The sequence below is a fragment of the Polypterus senegalus genome, chromosome 14 (genome assembly GCF_016835505.1).
Source record: "Polypterus senegalus isolate Bchr_013 chromosome 14, ASM1683550v1, whole genome shotgun sequence".
In the NCBI taxonomy this organism is placed as follows: domain Eukaryota; kingdom Metazoa; phylum Chordata; class Cladistia; order Polypteriformes; family Polypteridae; genus Polypterus; species Polypterus senegalus.
Window position 1 is genome coordinate 72,908,991 of NC_053167.1, and position 27,123 is coordinate 72,936,113.

Sequence of the window (27,123 nt, forward strand, 5' to 3'; positions counted from 1 at the left end):
ACTGACTTTTGTGTGATGAGTAAATCGTGCTTCAAGTGTTACGTACCCTTGATTTTGGCTTTTAGACCTTTCAGGGACACCTGTTTGCTGACTCTTCCAGTGGAAGGATCGATGGAGCTAAGCTGTAATGGGCTCAATGTAGCAGCTTACAGATGAGACTGTTCTTATACAGTAAACAATAAAACCTATTCAACCAAAAAGAAAAACAGGCTGTTGGTGAAATGTTCAAATACTGTGTAATGTAGCACTCTCCAAAGTACTGCAGTATTACAATTTAGTATCTGACGTTGCAGGGCCTGTTTAGAGAGGTTTAAAATGTTCAGTTTAAAATATTTTAACTGTAGAATTAATTTCACAAATTTCAAATGTGTGTATGTGACAGCTTAAGTGTATATGGAAAATGGAGGTATAAATAAAAAATAACCCAAAACAAATAATAGTATTGAGGAAAGACGTACTGATCAATACCAAGTTGTCTATTAACCGTTACAAAAGTTTTAAGTTGGAGTAGTGAGTAAGATGTCTAAGACTTTTTTTTCTCTTTGTCTGCATCTGTAGTGGTCAAGAGGATAGATATTACATTGATCATGCAAAACTCCTTGTTGAATTCAGTGCTTACATGTCAGTTTAATTTTCCTCTATGTGTAATTCATGATTGATCATGCAAAACTCCTTGTTGCATTCAGTGCTTGCATGTCAGTTTAATTTTCCTCTATGTGTAATTCTTGTGTTCATGCACAGTTCTTTCACCTATTGCTGTCACATTCAGATCTGCATTTAAAATTTATTGGGATTTGTATATATACAGTTTAAAAGACTACTTATTTTCAGACCTTTCCAGCCTGCTTCATTTTAATCCAGATGCCATTATATAACATGGGCTTACAGTACATGACTAAGGGTCTACTTGGATTCTTCCAGCAGACAAAGTGAGCCAAGAGACACTATGATCATTTTTCTTGTCTAGCCCTCATGGAGTGTTGCATACGGTGGTGGTGTCGTACATTCACATTAAAAGGCAGAAAAAAGAGATTAGTTTGGTTTTTGTGAGGTTGCTTTAAAGAGTTGTGTTGTAACACTATTAGCCAATCACAAATTGAGACTTTGAGGTCCACCCTTGTAGTTCTTTTATTAATTTAAAAATGAGGCTGTAGAAGAAACCTAGTGACTATGTCCATTTAACCCCAGTGTGGCCAACAGCAGGGTTTTGTTTTCTTATTAAGGTTAACAATGAAAAATGATCAGGGCATTATGGCTGCCACGTGTTCCCATTGTTCATTTGACATGTCCTCTGAGCATGTCCTCAGAAATTAACGTGACACGTGCGCGAATTGCAGTTCCAGCAAAATGTCGGGTGGCGCAGTGTGATAAGTCATTTAGAGTCTCTGTTTACTATCTACATGTGACAGAAAGCTGCTTTGTGGATCTTACAGGATTGATGTGCGTACTTTTGATGCTTGGAGTGTGCGTGATTTCCTGGTGGGTTTCCACAGTGTGGTCCAGTTTCCTTCCAAAGATATGCAGGTTTGGGGATTTGGTGATGCTGAAATGATCCTACTGTATGTGAGTGCTTGTATTCACCTTGCGATGAGCTGATGCCCTGTCCAGGAGTTGTTTCTGCCTCGTGCCCAATGCTATCTGGAATGGGTGGATCCCTGGATTGATGGATTTAATCATTAAACATCCATCCTTTTCAGAGATATTGTGGCAAGGAGTCCTCGTAATTTAATGGGTGTTTCAGGCAATTCACAACACAGCGAATCCAACCTGTTCTCAATGTGATGATAGCTCGCATTGCCACCTGGTGGAATCTTCCAGATTTACGTGAAGTATTTGCACAAGTATAAACAGTACAATGCTTGCATAGTAGTAGCGTCCACAGGTACACGCGTTGCGTCACATTAAGTATAAACCTGGCCTTAGTGTTAGTGTGAAGTGTTAATTGACATTGAGCTACAATGAAGCCCCATGAGAGAACAGCAATAATATTTACCCATAAGAACATAAAGCTGCAACCCCATTAATATCAATAGGAGTGTAGCCCCCTCCAAAGCAATAGAAGTCCAACATCAGCTTCTTTAGTTTCTTGATGTTGATGGAGAGATTATTATTATTGTACCATTCAGTGAAGAGTTTAATCTTCTAACTTTTGGCTGTCTTTTCATTATTGATAGTCAGACCCACTACTTTTGCACTGTCAGGAAAAAATAATGTTTGTGTCATTCTTGGCAGCACATTCGTGTATGAACAGGAGAACAACAATAAGCTAAGTATTATTGCATTCTAAGGGCTCGTTTATACTTCACGCTCAGAACGTGTACGCGCTCGCATCATGGCTGCCACGTGTTCCCAGCGTTCATTTGATGTGTCCTCTGAGCAGGTCCTCGGAAATTAACGCGACGCATGTGCGAGTTGCAGTACCAGCAAAAAGTCGGGGGGCGCAGTGTGCTAAAAGTCGGAACGTGACGTCAGAGTCTCTGTTTACTATCTACATGTGACAGAAAGCCTCTATGTGGATCCTGTGTGATTGATGTGCACGCTTTGATGTTTAATGAATGGTTCGATGTGGTGAAGCAAAATGCCGACATACAGATACATTCAAGCATCGCATAATTCCGATCATAATGACACGATACATTTTAAAAGTCTCACATACCATCTTTTATGCCGTCTTTTTTTTTTTTTTTTGCAACTTCACAACAGCAACATAATGTACAGCGCTGTATTTGAGCCACTGGGGAAAAAAAAAATTAAGGACATGGTGAAAACGTGTATTTTGTGATTAAAGTGGAAGTTTTGGCTTTAATCTCAAAATGTCCACTTTAACCTCGTAGTTTGTCATTAAAGTAGTCCGTCGTAAACGTAATCCTAGTTTTTTATTGCTATGGCAAGCAGCAATAGATCACCACACAGAACACATTAAATGTATGATATTCCAACTCTCTGCAAATGTAGTATCTTTAGATTTATACTTGATATCACTTTCATAATGAAATGCATTAAAGTGTGTATGTTACATTTTACAGATAAATCGTTAATTTCGTTTAAATAATGAATACTGTTAATAATTACACACATGGGGGTGACACGGTGGCAGAGCAGTAGCACTGCTGTCTCGCAGGGAGTCACATCGCTGGTATTCCCTGCTTGGATTCCACACTGTACTCCAGTTTCCTTCCAAAGACATGCAGATTTGGGGATTTGGTGCTGCTAAAATGACTACGGTGTATGTGTGTGCTTGTATTCAACTTGCGATGAGCTAAGGCCACGTCCAGGGATAGTTTCTGCTCGTGCCCAATGCTTGCTGGAATGGACACATCCCCTGGATTGATGAATTTAATCATTAAACATCCTTTTCAGAGATATTGCGGTAAGGTGTCATTGGAATTTAATGGGTGTTCCAGGCAATTCCCAACACACAGAAGCCGAACATGTTCTCACTGTGATAATATCTTGCACTTCCACCTGCTGGATTCCTCCAGATTTACGTAAAGCACGTGCGCAAGTATAAATAGTAAAACGCTTGCCTAACAAAAACGTCTGCTGCAGCATGTGTCGCGTAACGTGAAGTATAAACCTGGCCTTAGACATCCTTAATACTATTCTGGGTGTGGCAAAATGATGCCTGTCCTGGCAGCCTTGAACACTAGATAGGAAACAGCCTTGGACAGGAAGCCAGTCCTTGTCAGTGCCATTGTTTTGTGCTTAGCGTTGTTATTAGCTCAGTTTTTTACCATTCATAAAACACTTTTTACATTTTTTTTTGTGAAGCTTTTTTTGTAATGTAATTAAAATTGCTTACTACTGTCAGTGTTGAGCAGGTAGTCACATGTTTTAGCAAGCAGGCCAAAGGTTTAGAACAAGTAGAATTTTTGATTTTCAGAGTGGCAGAGAAACTTAAGTGAAAACAAAGAAACTTTTGGAGGCAGTGGAAGTGGATGGACCCTTTGACACCAGCTAAATGTTATTTTGTGTGCAAGGCCTTAGTGCAGACTATATACGATATTATTTTCTTTTAGTTTTGAATCCTGTTACTCTTGGCGGAGTGGTGGCTCTGAGGCTAGGGATCTACACTGGCAATCGAAAGGTTGCCGGTTCGAATCCCATAAATGCCAAAAGGGATTCTGCTCTGTTGGGCCCTTAAGCAAGACCCTTAACCTGCAATTGCTGAGCACTTTGAGTAGTGAGAAAAGTGCTATATAAATGCAAAGAATTTTTTACTCATTTACTCATTTTATCTTCATATGTACAGTTGCTTCCCCCATTAAGCTATCACCCTTGCCCTGTAACTCACCATTTATTGAGAAAAAGTGAAAAACAAGCAAAGAGCACCACTGCAGAGCCTGAAGAAACATTTGGTGGTTAAAAAAAAAAAAAACCCACTAAAGTAGCATGTTCACTACTAGTCTGATACATGACTGACACCAAACTTGACCTGAAATGCTTGACATAACTGAGCATCATGCCAAGCTGCAACTGATTTATGTATGATAAGCCATACAGTACAAGTAAGCACTTTGAGCTACTGTTTGTATGAAAATGTGCTATATAAATAAATATTGTTGTTGTTACAAGAAGAATTGCAAGGGGTGGCATTGTAAATAAACATAATTGAAAGTTGATACCACTGACTGGTTAGTGATTTAAAAGTTAATCATTGAACAGAAAGAGAGATCTAATCAGTATTTTATGGTAAATATTTTAACATAAGATTTTAAGAATTGGTTAATTTGACACTCTTTACAGTTATTCTTTCATTTATTACCCATACACATTTAGCTCAGTTTTAAGTTTTTGGGGAGCTGGAGCCTTTCTTGGCGCCACTAGAACAAAGCATGACCAACCTCAGATACAGTATCAGCATGTTGGAAAGCAAACTCTTGCATATACTCTTACCCATGCTAAGCCAATTTAGTTGCTAGTTTACCTAGCACAAAGATTCTTGGGATATGGGAGGTAAACTAGAAATACCTGGACAAGAGCATCATTTTGCAAACTCTATAAAGATAGGGAGGCTGGGATTGAAGCCCAGTCTCCTGGGGGCTTTCAGAAAGTAGCAGTAGTCATAGCACCTCATTGTAACCCTTTAGACAAGTATAAAATAAAATAATTTAACCACACTTCCTCCCTTTAAAATAAATATTATGTATGGGAATGGCCAGTTATATCCTCCATCAACATTTGCCCACAAGTGCCTTTCAAAACAAAGACAATCAGAAATACGTTGCGTCTCAAGACACTACATGCAGGCGATTTTTTTAATTTTAAATTGAATAATCTTTAATTGGAAAATTCCAATCAGTAATTGATTTAAATAATAAAACCGATCTTTGCTATATAAAGGCAAAAACTGCTTGTTTCTTTGCATTTGCCACATTGACAGTCCATTGTGTGGAAATAAGAGGTGGGTATTATTCTTTTTAAAGAAAAATGTTATGATGCATTCTCTGTAATAAAGGGCTGTAGAAAACATACCATTTATGATCACACAAGACTTCTATATGAATGTATGAGTTGGTCTTATGTTTCAAGTGTGGTGTATAAGGAGAACAAATTACCTTTGTTCCTGTATGTGCTTTGTAAACAAAGTTACAAAGTTTAAAAACCTAGTTATAGTATATGTAACGTTAATTAGCAGCAGAATGATCTTTAGTATGTTTTAGTAGATGTGACCTTGCTAAGTCTTTAATATGTATATCAAAAATGAATTCTCTGTGGACTGGCACTCTGTCCAAGGCTGTTTACTACTTTGCATGCAGTGCTGCTGGGATAGGCTCCCATTCCCTCTACATTGATTTAGATTAAATAAGCTGTAGAATGTTTTGTTGTGTTGTCTATGCCTTATTCACTTTTTTTTCTTTTTCATAAAGGTAAATATCCCTTTATAGCTCTTAGTTTACATCAGGTAGCATTGTTCTTTGCACTGAAAGGTTTTTTGCTCCATGAAGTATTGTGATAGTGATTAAAGTTAAGTTCATCTACCCACCATGGTATCCTAGAGGTATAGTAGGTGTAGCCCTGCCATCTCATGAATCTCAAAGCCTGTGTTTGAATTTTATACAGTTGTCATTATGCAGTTGTCATTATGCAGTTTCAGTGTTCCTACTATGTCTACTGTATTTGGATTTTACTCCTGGTGCTGTAATTTTCCTCCCATATCCTAGAAAACATTCTGGTAGCTTAATTAGTGATTTCAAATTGGTCCATTGTCAGTGTGACTATGTATGTGTGCCCTGCATGGAACTCTCTAAATGTCCAGAACTGGTTCCTTGCCTAGTGCCTACTGCTGCAAGGATAGGTTATAACCCCTTTGGCCCTGGAATTGGGATAATCAGGTTGGATAATAATTATGTTATGTCTGGTTTAGTTGTGCAGTGACAGTTTCTTTTTAATATTTTACATTTAAATCAAGACCTTTTCCATTTCAAAGTGGATGTATTTGGATATTTTAAATCTTTTTGTTTCACCCTTGGATCTTGGTACTGTACAGTCCCATTGTAAACTGCAAGAACAGACAAGGTATTTTCAAAATGTATAAAAATAAAGAAAATTGATAGATACCATGAAAGAAATAACTTCAACTTGCAAAATACCAAACCTATCGATTATGATATCCTACTACTACATTGTTTACATGAAGACTCATTTTTCCTAAAATAACCACCATAACTCTGTGGCAGTTTGTGTCAGGGCTGTTTGGCAGATCTGGGAAGTGCAGGTCTGTTTAATAAAACAGTGTAGTTCAGATTCATGATTGCAGAAAAGGATGTGTGGCCATAGAGCTTTTATGGGAGGTTGGGGAGTTGGAGAAAGAAGTTAAGAAAGAAAGATTTGACAATAGAGAGCAGAATTGGGTAGGATCTAATGCTGGAGAAAGGAGGTGAACGGCGAGCAATTGAGTGTTCCAGGGCTCCTGCGAATACCGGTGCATGCAGCAGGACAGGGGAGTCGGGCTTGGAGAGTCCTGGTAGATGCTGGGATAGGAGTCTATGGTGGAGTGTGCCTCAGCCTTGGTGAGCATACTTGAAGTGTGATTGATGAGGCGAGAGAGAGCACACTAATTTATTTATTTATTGGGTTTTTAACTTTTTGCACTGCAATTTTCTGAAGTGTTATTTACTGAAGACTTTTAATTGAACTGAACTGTGCTTTGCTGTTATTAATAAATATACACTTTGCAGTTTTAGCATTATTGACTTGTTGTTTGTGTCCTCATTTGCCCTAGTACTGTACATCCTTGGTTATGACTATTAAAGTCCCGGGAAATGGAAGAGGCCTATGGCTGCGAGCATTTGTAATAATGGTTGAGAAAAAATTTTAATCTCATGTTTTCATGCTGAGCAAGATAAAACTGTTCATTATACAATGGATTGTAATTGTTTGATATAATCGATTCAAATTTGTAATTTTGACCCATTCTGCCCATTGGCAAGTGATGTGAAAAATGTGCACGGAATAAAGAAAATAATTCTCATGTTACATGTCACATAATCCACAGTTTCTTAGAGAAAAATAATTATAAATAATTCTAGGGATGCACCGAAATGAAATTCTTGGCTGAAGCCGAATAATAATGAAATGCTTGGCCGAATACCGAACGCGGTGTTTCACATTTTTTGCCATTTATTTTGCCAATTTTTTCACCATTACAATAATTAAATAGTAAAAATTTGCTTTTTACTATTTTGTGTTGCTTTTCAGAGAAATAAATCAAATAACAAAAATACAATTTCAAAATATTTATTTAACACTGAACATTTTTTTTAACATTCCAGCAGATATTATACAAACAAAGCACAACATAACTTAAAATAAATAAATTAGTAAAATAAAAAAATATTTTTATTTGGCCATTTTTGAAGCCCCCCTTCTTGAATAGCCTATGTTAGGCCTATAACTGACTGCTGAAAGAATGTAACTCTGTATGTCTACAACAACAACATGTGCATTGAATAGTGCAAAAAATGTGGATGAACCCACAACAAATGAATAACTGTCCTAGACATAAGCCTACTTAGCCTACTTCTTCAGGAAAAGTGGCAGTTTCTTCTTTATGAAAAGTAGCTTCTCTGCTTTCTCACATGAAAGTCGGTTCCTCTTCTCATCGATGACATGAGATGCAGCACTAAACAGTCTCTCGCTGTCGGTGCTTGTGCATGGAGCAGACAAGTACCTGCAGAATAGTTGAAATTTTTATTGCAGTTTTCTGACAGTTGCTCATTTCAAAATTAACAATGTCTTCAAGATAATGAAATGGTTAAAACCCAGTGTAGGCCTACTATTTTACTACACTGAAAATAGTTACATTTTCACAAAATACATAATATAAAATATAGGTAGTAACACTTTACAATGTTTCCTTTTGTTAACATTATTGCATTAACTATCCATCCATCCATCCATTCAATGAGCAATACATTTGTTATGGTATTCATTAATCTTCGTTAATGTAAGATAATAAAAAATATTTAGTTCATGTTAGTATAAGTGCATTAACAATTTTAACAAATAGGCCTACCACTTTTGATACTTTTTAATTCAAAAATTTAAAAAGTGATACTTAGTTTTAATACTGTATTAGTAAATGTTAACATTAAGATTAATAAATGCTTTTAATAAGGGTTTTTCATTGTTAGTTAATGTTAAAAATAGAAACTACTTATAAAGTGTTACCATAATCCAAAATATAAATAAAATCTTAAATTAATTTCCCATAAAAGTAGCCTACCTGCGTGCCATCTGCCAGGTCGGAAAGCGCCTTGATTGGTCCTCCAAAATTCGAGAGGGTTATTGCTCCTGGGGATGGGGACTTCTGAGAGATAACCATCTAACTGTTGAGCGGTTGAGCTTGTCCTCTGTCTTGCAAATGGGTTATTCTCTTGGAGGATCCCATCAAACATGTCAGACAGCGAGACTGTGCGCGGCTCATCTGTAGTATGAGCCCGTTTACTCTCTGCGCTGTTTTCATCTCCTGCGCTGTGCATCACCTGACCATCTCCATCACCTAGCGGCTTTCCCAAATCCAACTCGGCCTGGATCATTTCTCGTGTGCGCAGCTTTTTCCCCACATCCAAGTAATGATCTTTATATCGTGGATCAAGCACAGTCGCGATGCAGTACAGGGGTTCTGAGTCCGCCTGACTAAATCGAGTGCTGACAGCTTCCAAGAGCGCACTTTTAGTTGTTTTAACTCCGTGGTCTGTTTCAGCCTCTTTGTTTAAAAGATGCTTTAGTGCTGCAAGTAAAGGTATGACGTCTGCCACAGATGCATCAGATGAGCTTATCTCTTTTGTTATCTGCTCAAAGGGGCCGAGAAGAGAGAGAACGTTCTCGATTAACACCCACTGGTATGCAGGAATGTTGCGGGCAGGTCTTGATCTGCTATGTATGTAGCCAAGACTCGCTTTTGCGCAAAAAGGCTTTCCAGCATATAATATGTACTGTTCCACCTTGTGCTCACATCTTGTTGGAAACGTTTTTGTGGCGTTCCGAACTGTTCTTGGATAGATTGTAGGCGCGCATAGGCAAGCGGTGAATGTTTAAAATGGCCAACAATTTTCCTGCCTATCGCTATCACATCTGCTATACTGTGCTGACTCAACAATCCCTCGTTGACCGCCAGTTGAATTGTGTGTGCCATACACCGTATGCCTTTCAGATCACTATCTTCCATGGCTTTAGCCATATTTCTTCGCGTTGTCACTGACTACCGCATGCACTTTAGATCGGTCGATACGCCAAGTGTCAAAAATGTTGCCGAACGCCTCGGATATGGCTACAGCTGTATGGGACCCTCTAAACTCTTGTGAGTGAAGCACAATCTTTTGTAGCTTGAAATCTGTGTCGATCCACTGCACAGTTAAACTCAGCATACTGGTGGGGCTCACATCCGAGCTCCAGATGTCAGTCGTGAAGCTGAGGGCTGCAATATCTGTAGCCAAGAGCTCATGGACGTGAGTTGAAACGACGTTATACATCTCAGGTAAGCACACGTCTGAGAAATGCCGTCTACTAGGCATGGTGTAACGGGGCTCAATATGGTCTATAAGCCTGCGAAATCCAACATCCTCTACAACAGAGAATGGTTGATCATCCAATGCGATGAATTCCATTATCCTTTTAGTAATACCTTTAGCTTTGGTACTGTCATTGGCAAACTTTTTTGCCTTTTCTAAGAAGTCAGCCACAGATGGAGTGGGTGTCCTAGGACTGGGAGGAGCTACTTTCCTTTCCGCTGTTGCCGTAGCCACTGCCGTGTCTTTCTCGTGCTCTGCATGATGTTCGGGGTGTCTTGATTTTAAGTGATAAATTAAAGTGTAAGTGCTGTACGTTTTTGCAGATGCACCCCCTCTGGACAATTCAACAGAACAGTGTCTGCAAACGGCCGTTTTTGCCTCTTTCTCTGACGCTTTAAAGTGCTTCCACACTGCTGACATTTTTGCTGCATAAAGCGCGCGCCTCTCACTCTACGCGGGTTACTATTTGATCGCGTCATTAAAAACGTCATTGCTCGGCAAAATTTATTCTGCCTTTTTACTTAATTTCGGTTGCCGAACATTCGGTGCATCCCTAATTAATTCTGTTGTTCAAAACCGTTTTGTACTTTTACAGAAGCACCTTGACATATTCATCTGAAAGTGAAACAGATTTTTATATATATATAAAGTCTGATGTGCATTTTTCCTTTTCCACAGACATATTCTTCATGTATACTATTATTTGGGTTATTCTAGGATAAGAGAAATTATAAATCTTTCTGTTTTTGTGGTTTTATTTTTTGGCAGTGACATTTTAACGTATCATGTTGTAATATTTATATGCTACTCAGTGCACTGTATGGAGGTATGTATTGTGAAAAACAATGCCCTGCCTCACTTACACATACAGAACAAGGGTGTCTATTAAAGAAAATTTATACAGTTGTTACTTATTTAGCAAAAGTAAAAGAGGTAGGATTCTGGTTTTTTTTTTCCACTCAAATTTATTTAGTACCTGAAAATGGCTAAAACTGATGCTGTGTTTATTTTCAGTTTATATAAACTAGTAATATTATGGTAAATCATGTTTTACTTTGATTATCTAATGGACCTTTCATATATGATTAATAGTTGTTTGACAGCTGTTTTATATTGTTAGTTTTCACGCTCAGGATGATGTTTTTATATTGTTAATACAGTTTAAAATATTCTACTTTTATTTAAAGGACTCCTAATTGTGATTCTGAATTCAGTGTTTATAGGTAAGGAAGAAAAATCAGAGGTCATCAAATAATAATCTGAAATTGTTTCATTAACAAGAGAGATGATTACATTTTGAGTGTTAACACCCTGAATGCTAATAAAAATCAAAACTAAAAAGTACAGTTTGGAAAAACTGTAAATTATTCAGAGAAGAGTCTTTATGAGTGCATCATTTTCCACATCTTTGTGAATTTCAGTTCAATTTAGTTTTTGTACAGTATAGTGCTCTTCACTGAATGTGAGATTACTGTGCTTTTAGTTATTTACAACCATAATAAAATAAAAGCAAATTAGTAAGACATGCAGCATTGCAAGGATTTCATTTCAAGTTCAAGTTTATTATCACATTTACGGAGAACAGGGAAGGTTTACTTGCATTCCTAATCAACATGCTTTGGGCTGTGCGATGTGTTAAAAGTATACAGTGCATCCGGAAAGTATTCACAGCGCATCACTTTTTCCACATTTTGTTATGTCACAGCCTTATTCCAAAATGGATTAAATTAATTTTTTTCCTCAGAATTCTACACACAACACCCCATAATGACAAGCTGAAAAAAGTTTACTTGAGGTTTTTGCAAATTTATTAAAAACAAAAAAACTGAGAAATCACATGTACATACAGTGGTGTGAAAAACTATTTGCCCCCTTCCTGATTTCTTATTCTTTTGCATGTTTGTCACACAAAATGTTTCTGATCATCAAACACATTTAACCATTAGTCAAATATAACACAAGTAAACACAAAATGCAGTTTTTAAATGATGGTTTTTATTATTTAGGGAGAAAAAATCCAAACCTACATGGCCCTGTGTGAAAAAGTAATTGCCCCCGAACCTAATAACTGGTTGGGCCACCCTTAGCAGCAATGACTGCAATCAAGCATTTGCGATAACTTGCAATGAGTCTTTTACAGCACTCTGGAGGAATTTTGGCCCACTCATCTTTGCAGAATTGTTGTACTTCAGCTTTATTTAAGGGTTTTCTAGCATTAACCACCTTTTTAAGGTCATGCCATAGCATCTCAATTGGATTCAGGTCAGGACTTTGACTAGGCCACTCCAAAGTCTTCATTTTGTTTTTCTTCAGCCATTCAGAGGTGGATTTGTTGGTGTGTTTTGGGTCATTGTCCTGTTGCAGCACCCAAGATCGCTTCAGCTTGAGTTGACGAACAGATGGCTGGACATTCTCCTTCAGGATTTTTTGGTAGACAGTAGAATTCATGGTTCCATCTATCACAGCAAGCCTTCCAGGTCCTGAAGCAGCAAAACAACCCCAGACCATCACACTACCACCACCATATTTTACTGTTGGTATGATGTTCTTTTTCTGAAATGCTGTGTTCCTTTTACGCCAGATGTAACGGGACATTTGCCTTCCAAAAAGTTCAAATTCTGTCTCATCAGTCCACAAGGTATTTTCCCAAAAGTCTTGGCAATCATTGAGATGTTTCTTAGCAAAATTGAGACGAGCCCTAATGTTCTTTTTGCTTAACAGTGGTTTGCGTCTTGGAAATCTGCCATGCAGGCCGTTTTTGCCCAGTCTCTTTCTTAACACTGACCTTAATTGAGGCAAGTGAGGCCTGCAGTTCTTTAGATGTTGTTCTGGGGTCTTTTGTGACCTCTCGGATGAGTCGTCTCTGCGCTCTTGGGGTAATTTTGGTCGGCCGGCCACTCCTGGGAAGGTTCACCACTGTTCCATGTTTTTGCCATTTGTGGATAATGGCTCTCACTGTGGTTCGCTGGAGTCCCAAAGCTTTAGAAATGACTTTATAACCTTTACCAGACTGATAGATCTGAATTACTTCTGTTCTCATTTGTTCCTGAATTTCTTTGGATCTTGGCATGATGTCTAGCTTTTGAGGTGCTTTTGGTCTACTTCTCTGTGTCAGGCAGCTCCTATTTAAGTGATTTCTTGATTGAAACAGGTGTGGCAGTAATCAGGCCTGGGGGTGGCTACGGAAATTGAACTCAGGTGTGATACACCACAGTTAGGTTATTTTTTAACAAGGGGCAATTACTTTTTCACACAGGGCCATGTAGGTTTGGATTTTTTCTCCCTAAATAATAAAAACCATCATTTAAAAACTACATTTTGTGTTTACTTCTGTTATATTTGACTAATGGTTAAATGTGTTTGACGATCAGAAACATTTTGTGTGACAAACATGCAAAAGAATAAGAAATCAGGAAGGGGGCAAAGAGTTTTTCACACCACTGTAAGTATTCACAGCCTTTCCTCAATACTTTGTCGATGCACCTTTGGCAGCAATTACAGCCTCAAGTCTTTTTGAATATGATGCCACAAGCTTGGCACACCTATCCTTGTCCAGTTTCACTCATTCCTTTTTGCAGCACCTCTCAAGCTCCATCAGGTTGGATGAGAAGCGTCGGTGCACAGCCATTTTAAGATCTCTCCAGAGACGTTCAATCGGATTCAAGTCTAGGCTCAGGCTGGGCCACTCAAGGACTTTCACAGAGTTGTCCTGAAGCCACTCCTTTGATATCTTGGCTGTGTGCTTAGGGTCGTTGTCCTGCTGAAAGATGAACCATCGCCTCAGTCTGAGGTCAAGAGCGCTCTGGAGCAGGTTTTCATCCAGGATGTCTCTGTACATTGCTGCAGTCATCTTTCCCTTTATCCTGACTAGTCTCCCAGTTCCTGCCGGTGAAAAACATCCCCACAGCATGATGCTGCCACCACCACGCTTCACTGTAGGGATGGTATTGGTCTGGTGATGAGCGGTGCCTGGTTTCCTCCAAACGTGACGCCTGGCATTCACACCAAAGAGTTCAAGCTTTTTCTCATCAGACCAGAGAATTTTGTTACTCATGATCTGAGAGTCCTTCAGGTGCCTTTTGGCAAACTCCAGGCGGGCTGCCATGTTCCTTTTACTAAGGAGTGGCTTCCGTCTGGCCACTCTACCATACAGGCCTGATTGGTGGATTGCTGCAGAGATGGTTGTCCTTCTGGAAGGTTCTTCTCTCTCCACAGAGGACCTCTGGAGCTCTGACAGAGTGACCATTGATTTCTTGGTCACCTCCCTTACTAAGGCCCTTCTCCCCTGATCGCTCAGTTTAGATGGCCCGCCACCTCTAGGAAGAGTCCTGGTGGTTTCTAACTTCTTCCACTTACGGATGATGGAGGCCACTGTGCTCATTGGGACCTTCAAAGCAACAGAAATTTTTCTGTAACCTTCCCCAGATTTGTGCCTCGAGGCAATCCTGTCTCGGAGGTCTACAGACAATTCCTTTGACTTCACGCTTGGTTTGTGCTCTGACATGAACTGTCAACTGTGGGACCTTATATAGACAGGTGTGTGCCTTTCCAAATCATGTCCAATCAACTGAATTTACCACAGGTGGACTCCAGTTAAGCTGCAGAAACATCTCAAGGATGATCAGGGGAAACAGGATGCACCTGAGCTCAATTTTGAGCTTCATGGCAAAGGCTGTGAATACTTATGTACATGTGCTTTCTCAATTTTTTTATTTTTAATAAATTTGCAAAAACCTCAAATAAACTTTGTTCACGTTGCCATTATGGGGTGTTGTGTGTAGTATTCTGAGGAAAAAAAATGAATTTAATTCATTTTGGAATAAGGCTGTAACATAACAAAATGTGGAAAAAGTGATGTGCTGTGAATACTTTCCAGTTGCACTGTACATCATCATTTCAAAACATTGATATGTGTAAAGAGATACTTGTGGGTTACAAATGATAGGTTACTATAGCCATGTACCACAGAAAACATATACTGTACCATGACAGGTTGGGAAATGCTACATGGATGTTTTTGCTCTGGACACAGTAGTTTTGTTGCATTGGTATGAAACTGTAGATTTACATTTGCCTCATTATAAAAGTGGCTAATTACTTTTACTCACTTAAATATGATGTCCTTAGATGTTTCCTTTCTACCATCTTCTGAACAAACAAAAAAAAATACTCAACATAGAAAAAAATTATACTTCGTTGTGTTTCAGTGTGTCTTAGTTATAGCACATATGGGCATCCAGAAGGACAGTGGCACTGGCTTTTTATAAAATAATGTAAGGTGCTGCTTCAATATATAGTGTAATCCATTTAATTCAGATTTATTATTTCATGCACACAGTACAATAACATTCCTGTTTCTCTGCAAGCAGTGCTTGAAGTGGAACAAAATTACTGGCAGTACTCTGTGTAGTCAGCGTATTGATTACCTTTACATGGGGGGTTGGGGGGGTTTCCTCCTTTCCATCTTGAAGGTCAAAGAGGATGGGGTCCTCTTGAATTTAGGAGTGCCGCAATACACTTAGGCTTTATCAAAGATTGGGGATCTCCTTCAAGCACTGTCCACAAGACTATATAAGCACCACCACTTTCCTTGTCCAGTGCCCAAATGCCACTGCATAGGTTATGTTACATGTAACATCAGAAGGATAGGCTTGAACTGTCCTGCGATCCTGCCCAAGATAAACAGGTTAGAAAAACTAATGGCGAATGAAAAATATTGTAACATTGGTGGGGAAAAGGCATCAATTCAGTTTTACTTTAGAAAATTGATTAAAGGCATGGAAAGGATCTCACCAATTGCTCGGTGGGAGGCATACACAACAGAACACCAAAATGTGATAGTTAACATGTAGCTCTAATTCCAAATAAAAAACTGGTCATACTTTAAGTTACAGAAACTAACAAATACAAATGTTCATAACAGTTAATGAATTTAAAATATTTTTATAATGTGATGTGTGAGACTAAAAATATCTATGCACTTTTATTCATAATAATCAAAAACAAAGATCCAGTTAGACAACACTATTCAAGTGTGGTTTTTCACCTGGTATTACACTTAACACTCTCCTGCAGCACCTTTATATAATAATAGCAAAATACCCGCGCTTCGCAGCGGAGAAGTAGTGTGTTAAAGAAACAATGAAAAGAAAAGGAAACATTTTGAAAATAACGTAACCTGATTGTCAATGTAATTGTTTTGTCACTGTTGTGAGTGATGAGTGTTGTTGTCATATATATATATATATATATATATATATATATAATTTACACACACACACATAAACATATATATATACATATCTATACATTTACACATATATACATACATATATATCTACATATATACACACATATACATACATACACACACATATATATAAACATATATATATATACATATACATACATATCTACATATATATACACACACAGCTATTTCGTATCAGTGCAATACGCTGTTTGTTAAAACGGTTGACTCCCGCTCTTACGTGCAGTAACAAATCAAATCATTCAGTTGTCTTTGCTCATATGTCATTTTAGAGCTGGACGCCTGGCATCTTTTTGGCCACAAGTTCGTTTCTGTTTGGTGTGAGGTTCTGTGTTGTGGAGATTCTCAGGATGGATTGCAGGTGCTCATCAGTGAGGCGACTCCTGTGTGCTGTTTTGTTAGTTTTTATCACTGAGAAGAGCTTCTCACACAGATATGTGCTACCAAACATGCACAAGGTTCGAGCCGCATGTAGACGGACTTTTTTTGTTCTTCAAAGTCACCAAAGCGCCGTGCAAACTCAGTGCGCAATAACTCTAGTAAGCGGTAAGTGTTCGGCAAGGCAGCTGAAGCGCTGCATTATGGGATCTGTAGTTTATTGTGTTACCAGCGCTTCATATACCCGGCTTTAATAACAATAATACAGTATATAAAATGATCTTGCGGGCGGATATAATTACACGCCGGGCGGATGTGGCCCGCCCTTGAGTTTGACACATATGGACTAAATAGAACTTGAAAAGATATATTTTTCAAATGTGATCGCAATTCAGATAGAGTTGACGCGCACTACAGCCTGCATGCCTCAATGAGTCATCCTCCCCTCGCTCTTACTTTTTACCGTTCATCTAATGAATACACTGAGTATGGCTTTACCAAAACAATCATTGATGGCGAATAAAGTATCCATTATTCGAGTATGTAGAGCGGGATATATATATATACATATATTTATACCCGCGTCGCAGCGGAGTAGTAGTGTGTTAAAAAGGTAGAAAAGAAAAGGGAACATTTTAAAAATAACGTAACATGACTGTCAATATACAGTATTTGTTTTGTGAGTGTTACTGAGTGTTGCTGTCATCAAGGATTTGATTATCATTATTTCTTTTAATCAGGTTCGTATTTGTAGGATGTGTTGTGTTCAAGTTACATTCCGTGTTTGTCAATCGTTGTAAAGATGACAGGTTTCATTCATCGATTCGTTTCTTACTGCATCAATAAACAGCTCGTCTTCTTCTTTATCTGAGACCTGACACACTGCATGCACGGGTTTTTTTACACTGTCTTCCTTTAGCGGGACATTGACTTTTTCCACCGTGTGCTTTGTTTCCACAGTAGCTGCATTTATGAATATGCTTATCAGACGCTTCATATTTTTGCTGCCTTTTCAATTGTGTAATTCGGTTTTGTTCAGCTCTTTGGAACTGTTGCTTTTTATCTGTGCACTGCGTCAGTTCACGTGAGCCACTCGGTGTACTTGCATCGAAGGTTCCCAGCTGTGCTGGTGCCATCTCGTGCTATGTCCATGGCTTTATTTAATGTTACCTTAGTCCTGGCACTTAAAACTTTCTCTCGCAGTTTCGCTGAGTTTGTGTCAAACACCACCCTGACCATCTCATCTTCCTCTCCATAAGCACAGTCCTTCAGCCGTGAATATTTATCCGTGGCAGTTTGCTATTGGATTGCCGCTGACGGACGGCCTTATATGGGCAGGCACTAAATTACAAACGCCAGCGGCAGCCTGTCTATGAACTTAATTTAAAGTGTAGGTTTACATCGTGCTTTGTTTCCGAAGTAGCAGAACTCATGAATATGGTTGTATATGTCACTCGCTTCGCTTCTTATTGTTTCGCTGCCTTCTCAATTATATAATGCATGTTTTCTTGAGCGCTTTTTTGAGGTCTTCCTGGTTTTCTATGTACTGCGTGATTACGTGGGAGGCGTGATGATGTCACACGAAACTCCGCCCCCACGGCGTTGAAGCTCATCTCCATTACAGTAAATGGAGAAAAACTGCTTCCAGTTATGACCATTACGCGTAGAATTTCGATATAAAACCTGCCCAACTTTTGTAAGGAAGCTGTAAGGAATGAACCTGCCAAATTTCAGCCTTCCACCCACACGGGAAGTTGGAGAATTAATGATGAGTTAGTGAGTGAGTGAGTGAGTGAGTGAATCAGTGAGTGAGTGAGTGAGGGCTTTGCCTTTTATTAGTATAGATATGTAAACTTTGGCCCCATGAATAATGATATGATGCACTGAAGTAAAAGTCACACAAGTCCATCTGAAACCACACATTTTCCTAGACTACACAACATCAGATTTAATTGTAATGAACCACACAGATCCACATAATCTTTCAGTAATTGTGTACCAGTAGCATTGTCTGTGCTGGTAAATTACAAGAAATAGGCTACAATGATACAATTATGCCAAACACTTTGCTCATGTTAGCACATAAAACAATGTATTATTTTATTAAAATAGACAAACCACACAAATGCAGCTTTATCAGAAATTTTACTTTTCTGAATGTTTGGTACTTGCTCTGTTCAGCTCTTTTTAAATAGTTAAAGTACTAATGTCTAATTTGTTTTATGTCTGTGTTCAAATCTCTGTCCTAAAATGCCAGTGCCCGTCAGTGTCTTTTATAGTATTGCAGAAGTCTATGGTTGCACTTTAGAAACAGCAAGTCATTACTTCTTTCATTATAATGTTGAAAATAAGAAACAATTTATCTTTTTTAGTCTAGACAGAAAAACAGATTATGAACAAACATTAACATTAAAAAAACATCATTTTACATAATTTACACACACTTTCAACTGAAGTATTTATATCTGCTAACACAAATCTGTCCAGCTGACAGAAATTTCTTTTCATTTAAAAACACAGCAAAGTTTGTTACAAAATTATTTGCATAGTCATAGACAGTTTACCGTTCTTCTTATCTACTTAATCAAAATGTTTTTCTTATCTAATATTGTTGGTTTTTCAATACTTTTATATGTGTTGGAGACAGTGGCACTGACCAGGAAGCAGGAGATAGAGCTGGAAGTGGATGTGGTGAGAGAGGGCATGCAGATGATGGGTGTGACAGAGCAAGACACAAAAGACAGGAAGATATGGAAAAATATGATCTGCTGTGGCAATCCCTAATGGGAGCAGCCAAAAGAAGAAGAAGTTGCGTTTGTAAGTACTTGTAATGTGTAAATCCTGAGAAGAAAAGGCGCTTTCAAGTAAGCAAGCCTATGGCTACATTGGCTAAGTTTGCTTGAAACAGAAAACACTGTAGTTGTTGTAGCAACAGACATGTAGATCAAGCTGATGTGACCAATCAAGAAAGTAGCCTTCTACTGAGCTGGGGTCCATACAGTTCAATCCTCAAAATTGTAATAAATCAGGCCAAGATGCTGAGTAAAATTTAAAGTCATAAGCACTTATCAAATATTACCACAGTGTTCACCAGTTCTCATGAAAGCTCCTGTCTGGATCAAGCACAGGTCATTCTTTTGTTTTCAAATGATCAGACACTTTGTTTCATATGTGAGCAGTCAGTTTTCTTGGCTAACAGTTCCTGTGAAATGTAGTGATGAGAAATAATTAAAAAAAAATGAAAAGAGTAATCATGCCAAAGATGAAACAGTACTAATCAGTACATTCTCAAACATGACTCAAACCAGTACCATCAAAAATAAATGCAGTGAAAGTGCACAAAGAAATTAACCAAAGCGAGTTCTTGCAAACGTGGCAAGAACTTGGCTCATGCATATATGGACCAAAAACACAACACAGCACAAAACCCTTCAAAGAATACAGCTTGTCTTAAGTAAGGAAAAAAAAAAATCATGAGACCAACAACAGAACAAAACACATTGTGTACAAGACTGGACTCTAGCAATACAGTCCTAAATCTTGTTTGTTTACATTACTCTGTTATTTCACATCTCTTCTGAAATGACATTTATTGTGCTACAATCAAAGATTCTGCTATTTGATAAAACACTAAGATCTGTGTGTTTAGTCCCACTGAGCAATCTGATTGGTCAGTTTGGCTTTGGTAATGCAACAGAAGAGGAAGTGCCAGGGTGAGACACATGAAAAGTTTAAAGGTGTATGAGGCATGCTGAGGGAGGTACCTTCAAAGATGGAAAGAATAAAACCGGACAGGAGGCAAGAAAGACGTCTTGAAAATAATGACAGAGTCTGAGAAGTAGGCTTTGCGGTGAGGCGCTCGAAAGAGTTGGTGATGGTGAAAAGATGTTCACATACAGACAAATACAGAGGAAAAATGCAGAAGGTACACATAGGGAAAGCGGTAGTAAATATATTTTAATTATTCTTTACCTGTCAATGACCGGTATCGTGGCTTGTCTTATATAAGTGTTCAGACTTTGTTACGGATTAGCTTGTGTACAGATGCAAGATTGTAAAGATTAATGTTACTCATTAATTAAATCCTAACCATTCAAATATATGAAATATATGCTTTTACGTTTGTCACATTTTAGGGTTTATACTTGTGAACAATCATTTGCCCTCAAACAACACTTGAGTGACACTACTTTAGCGTTTGCATATTCATATTCAGCAATGAAGTATTCTGTTTTTTCCATACTGCCTGCCTCAGTGATTATGTGTTTCTTTTAATGTGTTTAGTGTTTTGGAACATTGAAAATTTGAAACTTGCTTTGATTTTTGGTTGTTAGAGAAGTTGTAAACATTTCCCCCCTGCATCCCTAAGCTGAATACACTGTTTACAAAATAAAAGGATGCTTGGATAGAAGTCTTCAGATATGCTCATTATAATCAAAGAATGAATGTGTAGCTACTGTTCCTTTTTCGGGACTGTGTAGGACCGCTGTATTGAAAAGTGACTCACCTCGCCATCATTTTGTCTTCTGTTAACTGTAACTTTGTTAAACAGTTACAACTCACATTGTGCTGTCAAAGCACACACAAACCTATTTCTGAACTAATTCTAGAATTGGATAAAAGTGGTAATAATGAAAGTTTTATTATGTTTTGCCTCTTTTTTTTTTTTAGTATAACACTATTCCTGCAATTGCGTAACTTCCAGACATAAATTCTGCGGTTTCTTTTCGACATACTGTAGGTTGATGCTGTGCTTTATCATCATCACTGTGAGCCATTTTCATATGTAGTTTTTATGAATGCTTTTCTCCTGTATTATTGTGCCTTCTGAAGTAATACTAGTATTTCTGGTCATGCCCAAGTGCTGTACCAACTATCATTCTGTACTATTAATACCATAAAAAGCTAGTACCTTTACATTTTCAGAATTGGTACTTAAGTGTAGTTCTTGTGACATTTCAAGAACCATATTGATAGTGACATCCCAAATACCAAGCACAATTATTTAAAGATATTAGAAGTAAAAAAAAAAAAAAAAAAAAAATTAAACCAAAAAATATATATATATTGCTACTTCCATTTATGATTACTTTTGGAGGTATCCTTTGGATTTAAAGCTGTAAACATACCTGAGGCAAAATTGTGGTTAGAGAAAGTACACACCAGTTGAATTTTTTATTTTGTGGAAACTTCCACATGTCTTGCATGCTGTGGAAGAACTTGGGATTGAAATTTTTTTAGTTGTAATGTTATTGCATTTTACGGCAGTTCCTCTCTGTAAAATGTTACACATATATTTAGATGTTTTAAGTATTGCATAAATGTTAATGGTACATTCTAAAAACTGTCTTCTGCCTGAAAATTTAAGGTAAACATTTAGAAAAAATCATTAATACATTTAAGGGTAAAATTCATAATTATTACAACTGTAGTACCTTTTCACTGTTGTGGGTTAGTATACAAAGAACTTGTTTGTAAGGTCAGTTATTGTGTGTCATTGGCTGCAAGGTGACTGCTGATTATAAGTATTGATGAAGTGGCTCCAACAACAGGGAAAACATGGGACTTGTATGTTGGAATGCTTTCTTGCCAGATACCAAGATGAAGTGGGTTGCAAGTTAAAGGGTGCAAATATGTTCTTGTTTTGACAGAAACTCTGTGTGTTTATTCAGTATTCAGATTACTGTGAAAAATACTAGACTAAGGTGATTTTATATATCATGGTCAACTTGGCCTGCTGCTGTTAATTTTTACCGCCATACCAGTGAAATAAAAATATATTATTTGATTCACCTTCTGTTATAGCCTAATATTTTTACATGAAATATACATTTTATTGTATAATCTTATTATAAAGTTTCCAGTTTTCCTTGACCATTTTTAGTTTCTTTAAACAAATTTAGCCAATTTAAAGAAATCTTGTAGACCAAAGACTCGGAAATGTTGCCCTGATGAAAATGTTTGCTTTTTGGTAGAACAGGTGCCATCATCTGCCACAGTCTTGTAAAACAATCAGCTGTAATTTATATTCTGCTTGTTTGTTACTGTAAAAAAAAAGTCCATCCTGAGCCATTCTATGGCAGATATTACTTACAGTGATGTAATATAATAATGTATAACACTTTCATATTGTCATATAAGTGGCCAGTCATTTTATGAAAAGTGGTTAAGTTTAATGCTCCAGCTTCATCCCTTTTCATTAGATTTAGCCATTTTACCTTTAACGGAACAGAACATTTTTGTAGGCGGTTGTAGTTGTCTTGCACTGTCATGTAGCTTCAATTTATCAGCCTTCTTGAATGGCTTATTTTTATAGAATGCCCCTTTCAAACTACATATTTGTTATTTACTACATAATTCTCTCTATACTTTTTAGCAGTAGAGGTGAATTACATGACATGCTACATTTACCAAGCTGCTGCTATGTTTTTACTTAAAAAGGAAAATAAAGAAGATGGTCAGGGTGAACTGGCTGTTTGCAGTTAACTAAGACTGAGCTATAGTTGCTTGTCAGCTTCTGTTTATGTACAATTGGAGTTTAGTGATCCATGCAACTTGCTGCTTTTACTGAGTGTCTTCCTTTATTTACCAACACAGGGAAATTTTAAATAATGTGGCTGTCTTGTGTACATTGACATATAGCTCTTTGTTTCCAACTTGAGTGTGTGAGTGGCGTGGATGATTTCTGGAAAGCTTCCTCTAGTGTTAACTGGTCAAGTTTAATTTAACCAGTTATTTATTCTAATTTGCTGATGTTCATTTGCTGTATCATCAGTCACTTCCATGTGGTTCAGTGTTTTTCCAGTCTGGTTTCTGTTCTCTTACAGGCAGATATGTTTCTATAGAAACGAAGCAGGCTTTACACATTGAGGACTGTGGTCCACTCTGGCCCTTGGAGCTTGCCCATATGAAGAGAAGAAAGCAAGCTTGCCAGCCCTGGCTGGAATCGAATTCAGAAAAGGGAACTCTTCAGTTCTGTGCTGGATGAAAACAGTTTCACACAATGGATGGCTAGATGCACAGAATTGTAGTTAGTAAAGATCAAGGTAATGAATAATGTATGTTGTAGCAACTTGATATTACGTTTGAGAAGGCACAAGTCAAGCTGTTTATAATTTAATTAAAGTGTTCAGAGTTTTTAATTCTTTTAATTATTGTTTAAAATACTGCATTTTGCTATCCTGCTTTGATTCATCAAGGCAACACTTGTGAATAGTACAGTGTTTTTGTTTTTTTTTTTTTGAAGCAGATAGTAGATATATTCTGTTAAAACCCAGCTGGTACACTTCTAATAATTAAAACATTCAACAACCCACCTTCTCCCTTCATTTTTTTAAAACCTGAATATTGCCTGAACAGATGTCAATGTCCAAAAAGGATAATTTCACATCTTATTTCCTTGTAAAAAAGTATTCATTTTATTCCTAGCCAGGATCAATAATGCTAATGGCAGATGCTTTCATATTGTGCATGTGTGCTTGTCGATTAACATTCTGATGAGCTTGTATTATCTTATCCTTTTTCCCCCAAAACTCTTAATATAATGCAAATGTGCTCAGGAGAGTAAGCATGTCCTCATTATTTAGCAGGTAATAATGGTTAAAGTATTTTTGTGATTAATTATGTACATTATATGATTTGCAGAAGCATTTTTGTAGATGTATGGATGCTTTCTTTAAGTACGAATTAAATGAGCTGCAGAAATTGAAATACAGAAAGCTGTTAGGAACTAAAAAAAACTAAAAAAAAAAAAATAAAATAATAAAAATTTTATGAATGCACTATCCACGAGTTGTATGAAATTTACTTTACTAGTCAGACAGTCTCAATGATGCCGTTTTCCAAAAGATTTACTCTTTGAAAATGTACTGTTGTACATTACATCTAACCTGCTGCCATCTTGTGGTAATATTTTAAAGTACATGAGTCTACATTTTCTTCATGTTTTAAGAGTAGTTGTGATATTTTGTTAAATTCTTAAGATACTAATATTTATCTTTGATAAAATCAATAGTTTTTTACACAGTCAATCTTTCATTTGGTTAATAAATTAAAATATGATAAGCATTTTACAACTTGCATTTTTATTATTGCATAATTCAGTTGTTTGTCTTAAGTTTAGTAGTAAATTTACATGTAACTGAAAATATTGATGTAAAGTAGGTTTTGCACCCCTTCTAGATAATGTTTTACATTTTTTTATTAAATAATTCGATGGCTCACATGCGTAGGTACTTGAAGGATCCATCACCTTTTAATTCTTTTTTTTTTTTAATCTTACTAGACTACATTTTTTGCAAATATTATGTTTTGGCTCTCCTTTTTTGCTCTTTTTTTAGATATCTACTTGCTAACTGTTTGATTCATAAACTTCATTCCACAGTTCCATGAGGATATATATTATCGGTTTAATTAAAAAAAGCTTTTAATCTCACAGATTTCTTGTTGCATCCTGTGTAATATAGAGTATGCAGGAACTTGCATTCTGGCCAGGATTGGACATGGACCTTTACCTGGCTGGGTGGTCAGTGCAGTGAAAGGACAGTGGGAGTTGAGCACTGATGAAATTTTCTCCCCCAATATGCTAGATGGCAGCCACGCTGGGTTAGGATTCCCAAACAGATGCCTGTAGGGCATTCTGGGACCTGTAGTCTTGTGATACAGCCCTGTTGGATTCCGTGATGGCCCACCAAGGGGAGCTGATGGGACTTCTATGCCCTAAAGATAAAGAGACCACTCAACCTTATTAAAGCGAGTCAGAGTTGGGTATGTAGGATGGACAGAGCTCACCAGGGAGGTGCGGAGGAGAGAAAGAGAGAGAGAAGAATTTTGTTGTGTTTACTTATAAACCTGTTTAGCATGTTAGTCTTGTGTGTTCTTATGAGCATTTGATACATCTGGAGCTTTTTAAAAGATTTGTAGTGTGTTTATTATTTGTTGATGTTTGTCATAAAGCATAAGTATTGGTAAGAAATAATTAAAATGCTAATCCATATTTATAATTACACCTTAAGAATTCCGAATGTCTAACTGATACATTGAAGATAAAAAGCCACCTGCATTATTATAGTAAATGTAAATTTTAACAGGAGAAAAGCTGTATTGCAACCTATAAGTGCTTGTATATTTACATTTAAACAGTGTTTAATTGCCAATATCAATTAATTGATTATATATCTATAATAATAAAAGGCAAAGCCCTCACTCACTCACTGACTTATCACTAATTCTCCAACTTCCGATGTAGGTAGAAAGCTAAAATTTGGCAGGCTTATTCCTTACAGCTTACTTACAAAAGTTAAGCAGGTTTCATTTCGAAATTCTACACGTAACGGTCATAATGGTCGACAACGTCCGCCATGTTGAACTTTCTTATTTATGGCCCCATCTTCACGAAATTTGGTAGGCGACTTCCCTGCGCTAACCAAAACCGATGTACTTACTTATTTCGATGGTATGATGCCACTGTCTGCCGCCATATTGAACTTTCCAAGTCACCAATTTTCAAACTTCCCGTGTAGGTAGAAGGTTGACCCCTTCTTCACGAAATTTGGTAGGTGGCTTCCCTGCGCTAACCAAAACCGATGTATGTACTTATTTCGGTGGTATGACGCCACTGTCAGCCGCCATATTGAATTTTGCAAGCGTCACTAATTCTCCAACTTCCCGTGTAGGTAGAAGGCTGAAATTTGGCAGGCCCATTCCTTACAGCTTACTCATAAAAGTTAAGCAGGTTTCATTTCGAAATTCTACGCGTAACGGTCATAAAAGTCAACAACGTCCGCCATGTTGAACTTTCTTATTCATGGCCCCATCTTCACGAAATTTGGTAGGCGGCTTCCCTGCGCTAACCAAAACCAATGTACGTACGTTTCGGTGGTATGACGCCACTGTCAGCTGCCATATTGAACTTTCCAACGTCACTAATTCTCCAACTTCCCGTGTAGGTAGAAGGCTGAAATTTGGTACTTATTTCGGTGGTATGATGCCACTGTCGGCCGCCATATTGAACTTTTAACGGAAACCGATGTCCATACTTATTTCATTGGTATGACACCACTGTCAGCCGCCATATTGAACTTTTCAACATCACTAATTCTCTAACTTCCCATGTAGGTAGAAGGCTGAAATTAGGCAGGCTCATTCCTTACAGCTTACTTACAAAAGTTAAGCAGGTTTAATTTCGAAATTCTATGCGTAATGGTCATAACGGTCAACAACGTCCGCCATGTTGAACTTTCTTATTTATGGCCCCATCTTCTCGAAATTTGGTACGTGGCTTCCCTGCACTAACCGAAACCAATGTACATACTTATTTCAGTGGTATGATGCCACTGTTGGCTGCCATATTGAACTTTTCAACAGTCTTTGTTGCTTATGAGCCCATCTTCAAGAAATTTGGTACACAGGTTCCCAACGCTAACTGAATCCTACTTACGTACATATATATGTCCATAG

The 27,123-nt window shown here is 37.6% G+C and overlaps 1 protein-coding gene across 4 annotated transcripts in view; it reads left to right on the top strand.

Moving 5' to 3' along the window:
- Positions 1 to 27,123, top strand: part of znf644b (zinc finger protein 644b) — a 131,044-nt gene that overhangs the window by 14,456 nt on the left and 89,465 nt on the right. For 3 of the 4 annotated variants that reach the window (XM_039735569.1, XM_039735564.1, XM_039735568.1), the window contains exon 2: positions 23,493 to 23,711. The exons of the other annotated variant lie outside the window; for it this stretch is intronic. In XM_039735569.1, coding sequence (XP_039591503.1) covers positions 23,681 to 23,711 — 31 coding nt within the window. In that variant the 5' untranslated portion in view covers positions 23,493 to 23,680. The remainder of the gene's footprint in view (positions 1 to 23,492; positions 23,712 to 27,123) is intronic. 4 annotated transcript variants of the gene reach the window in all.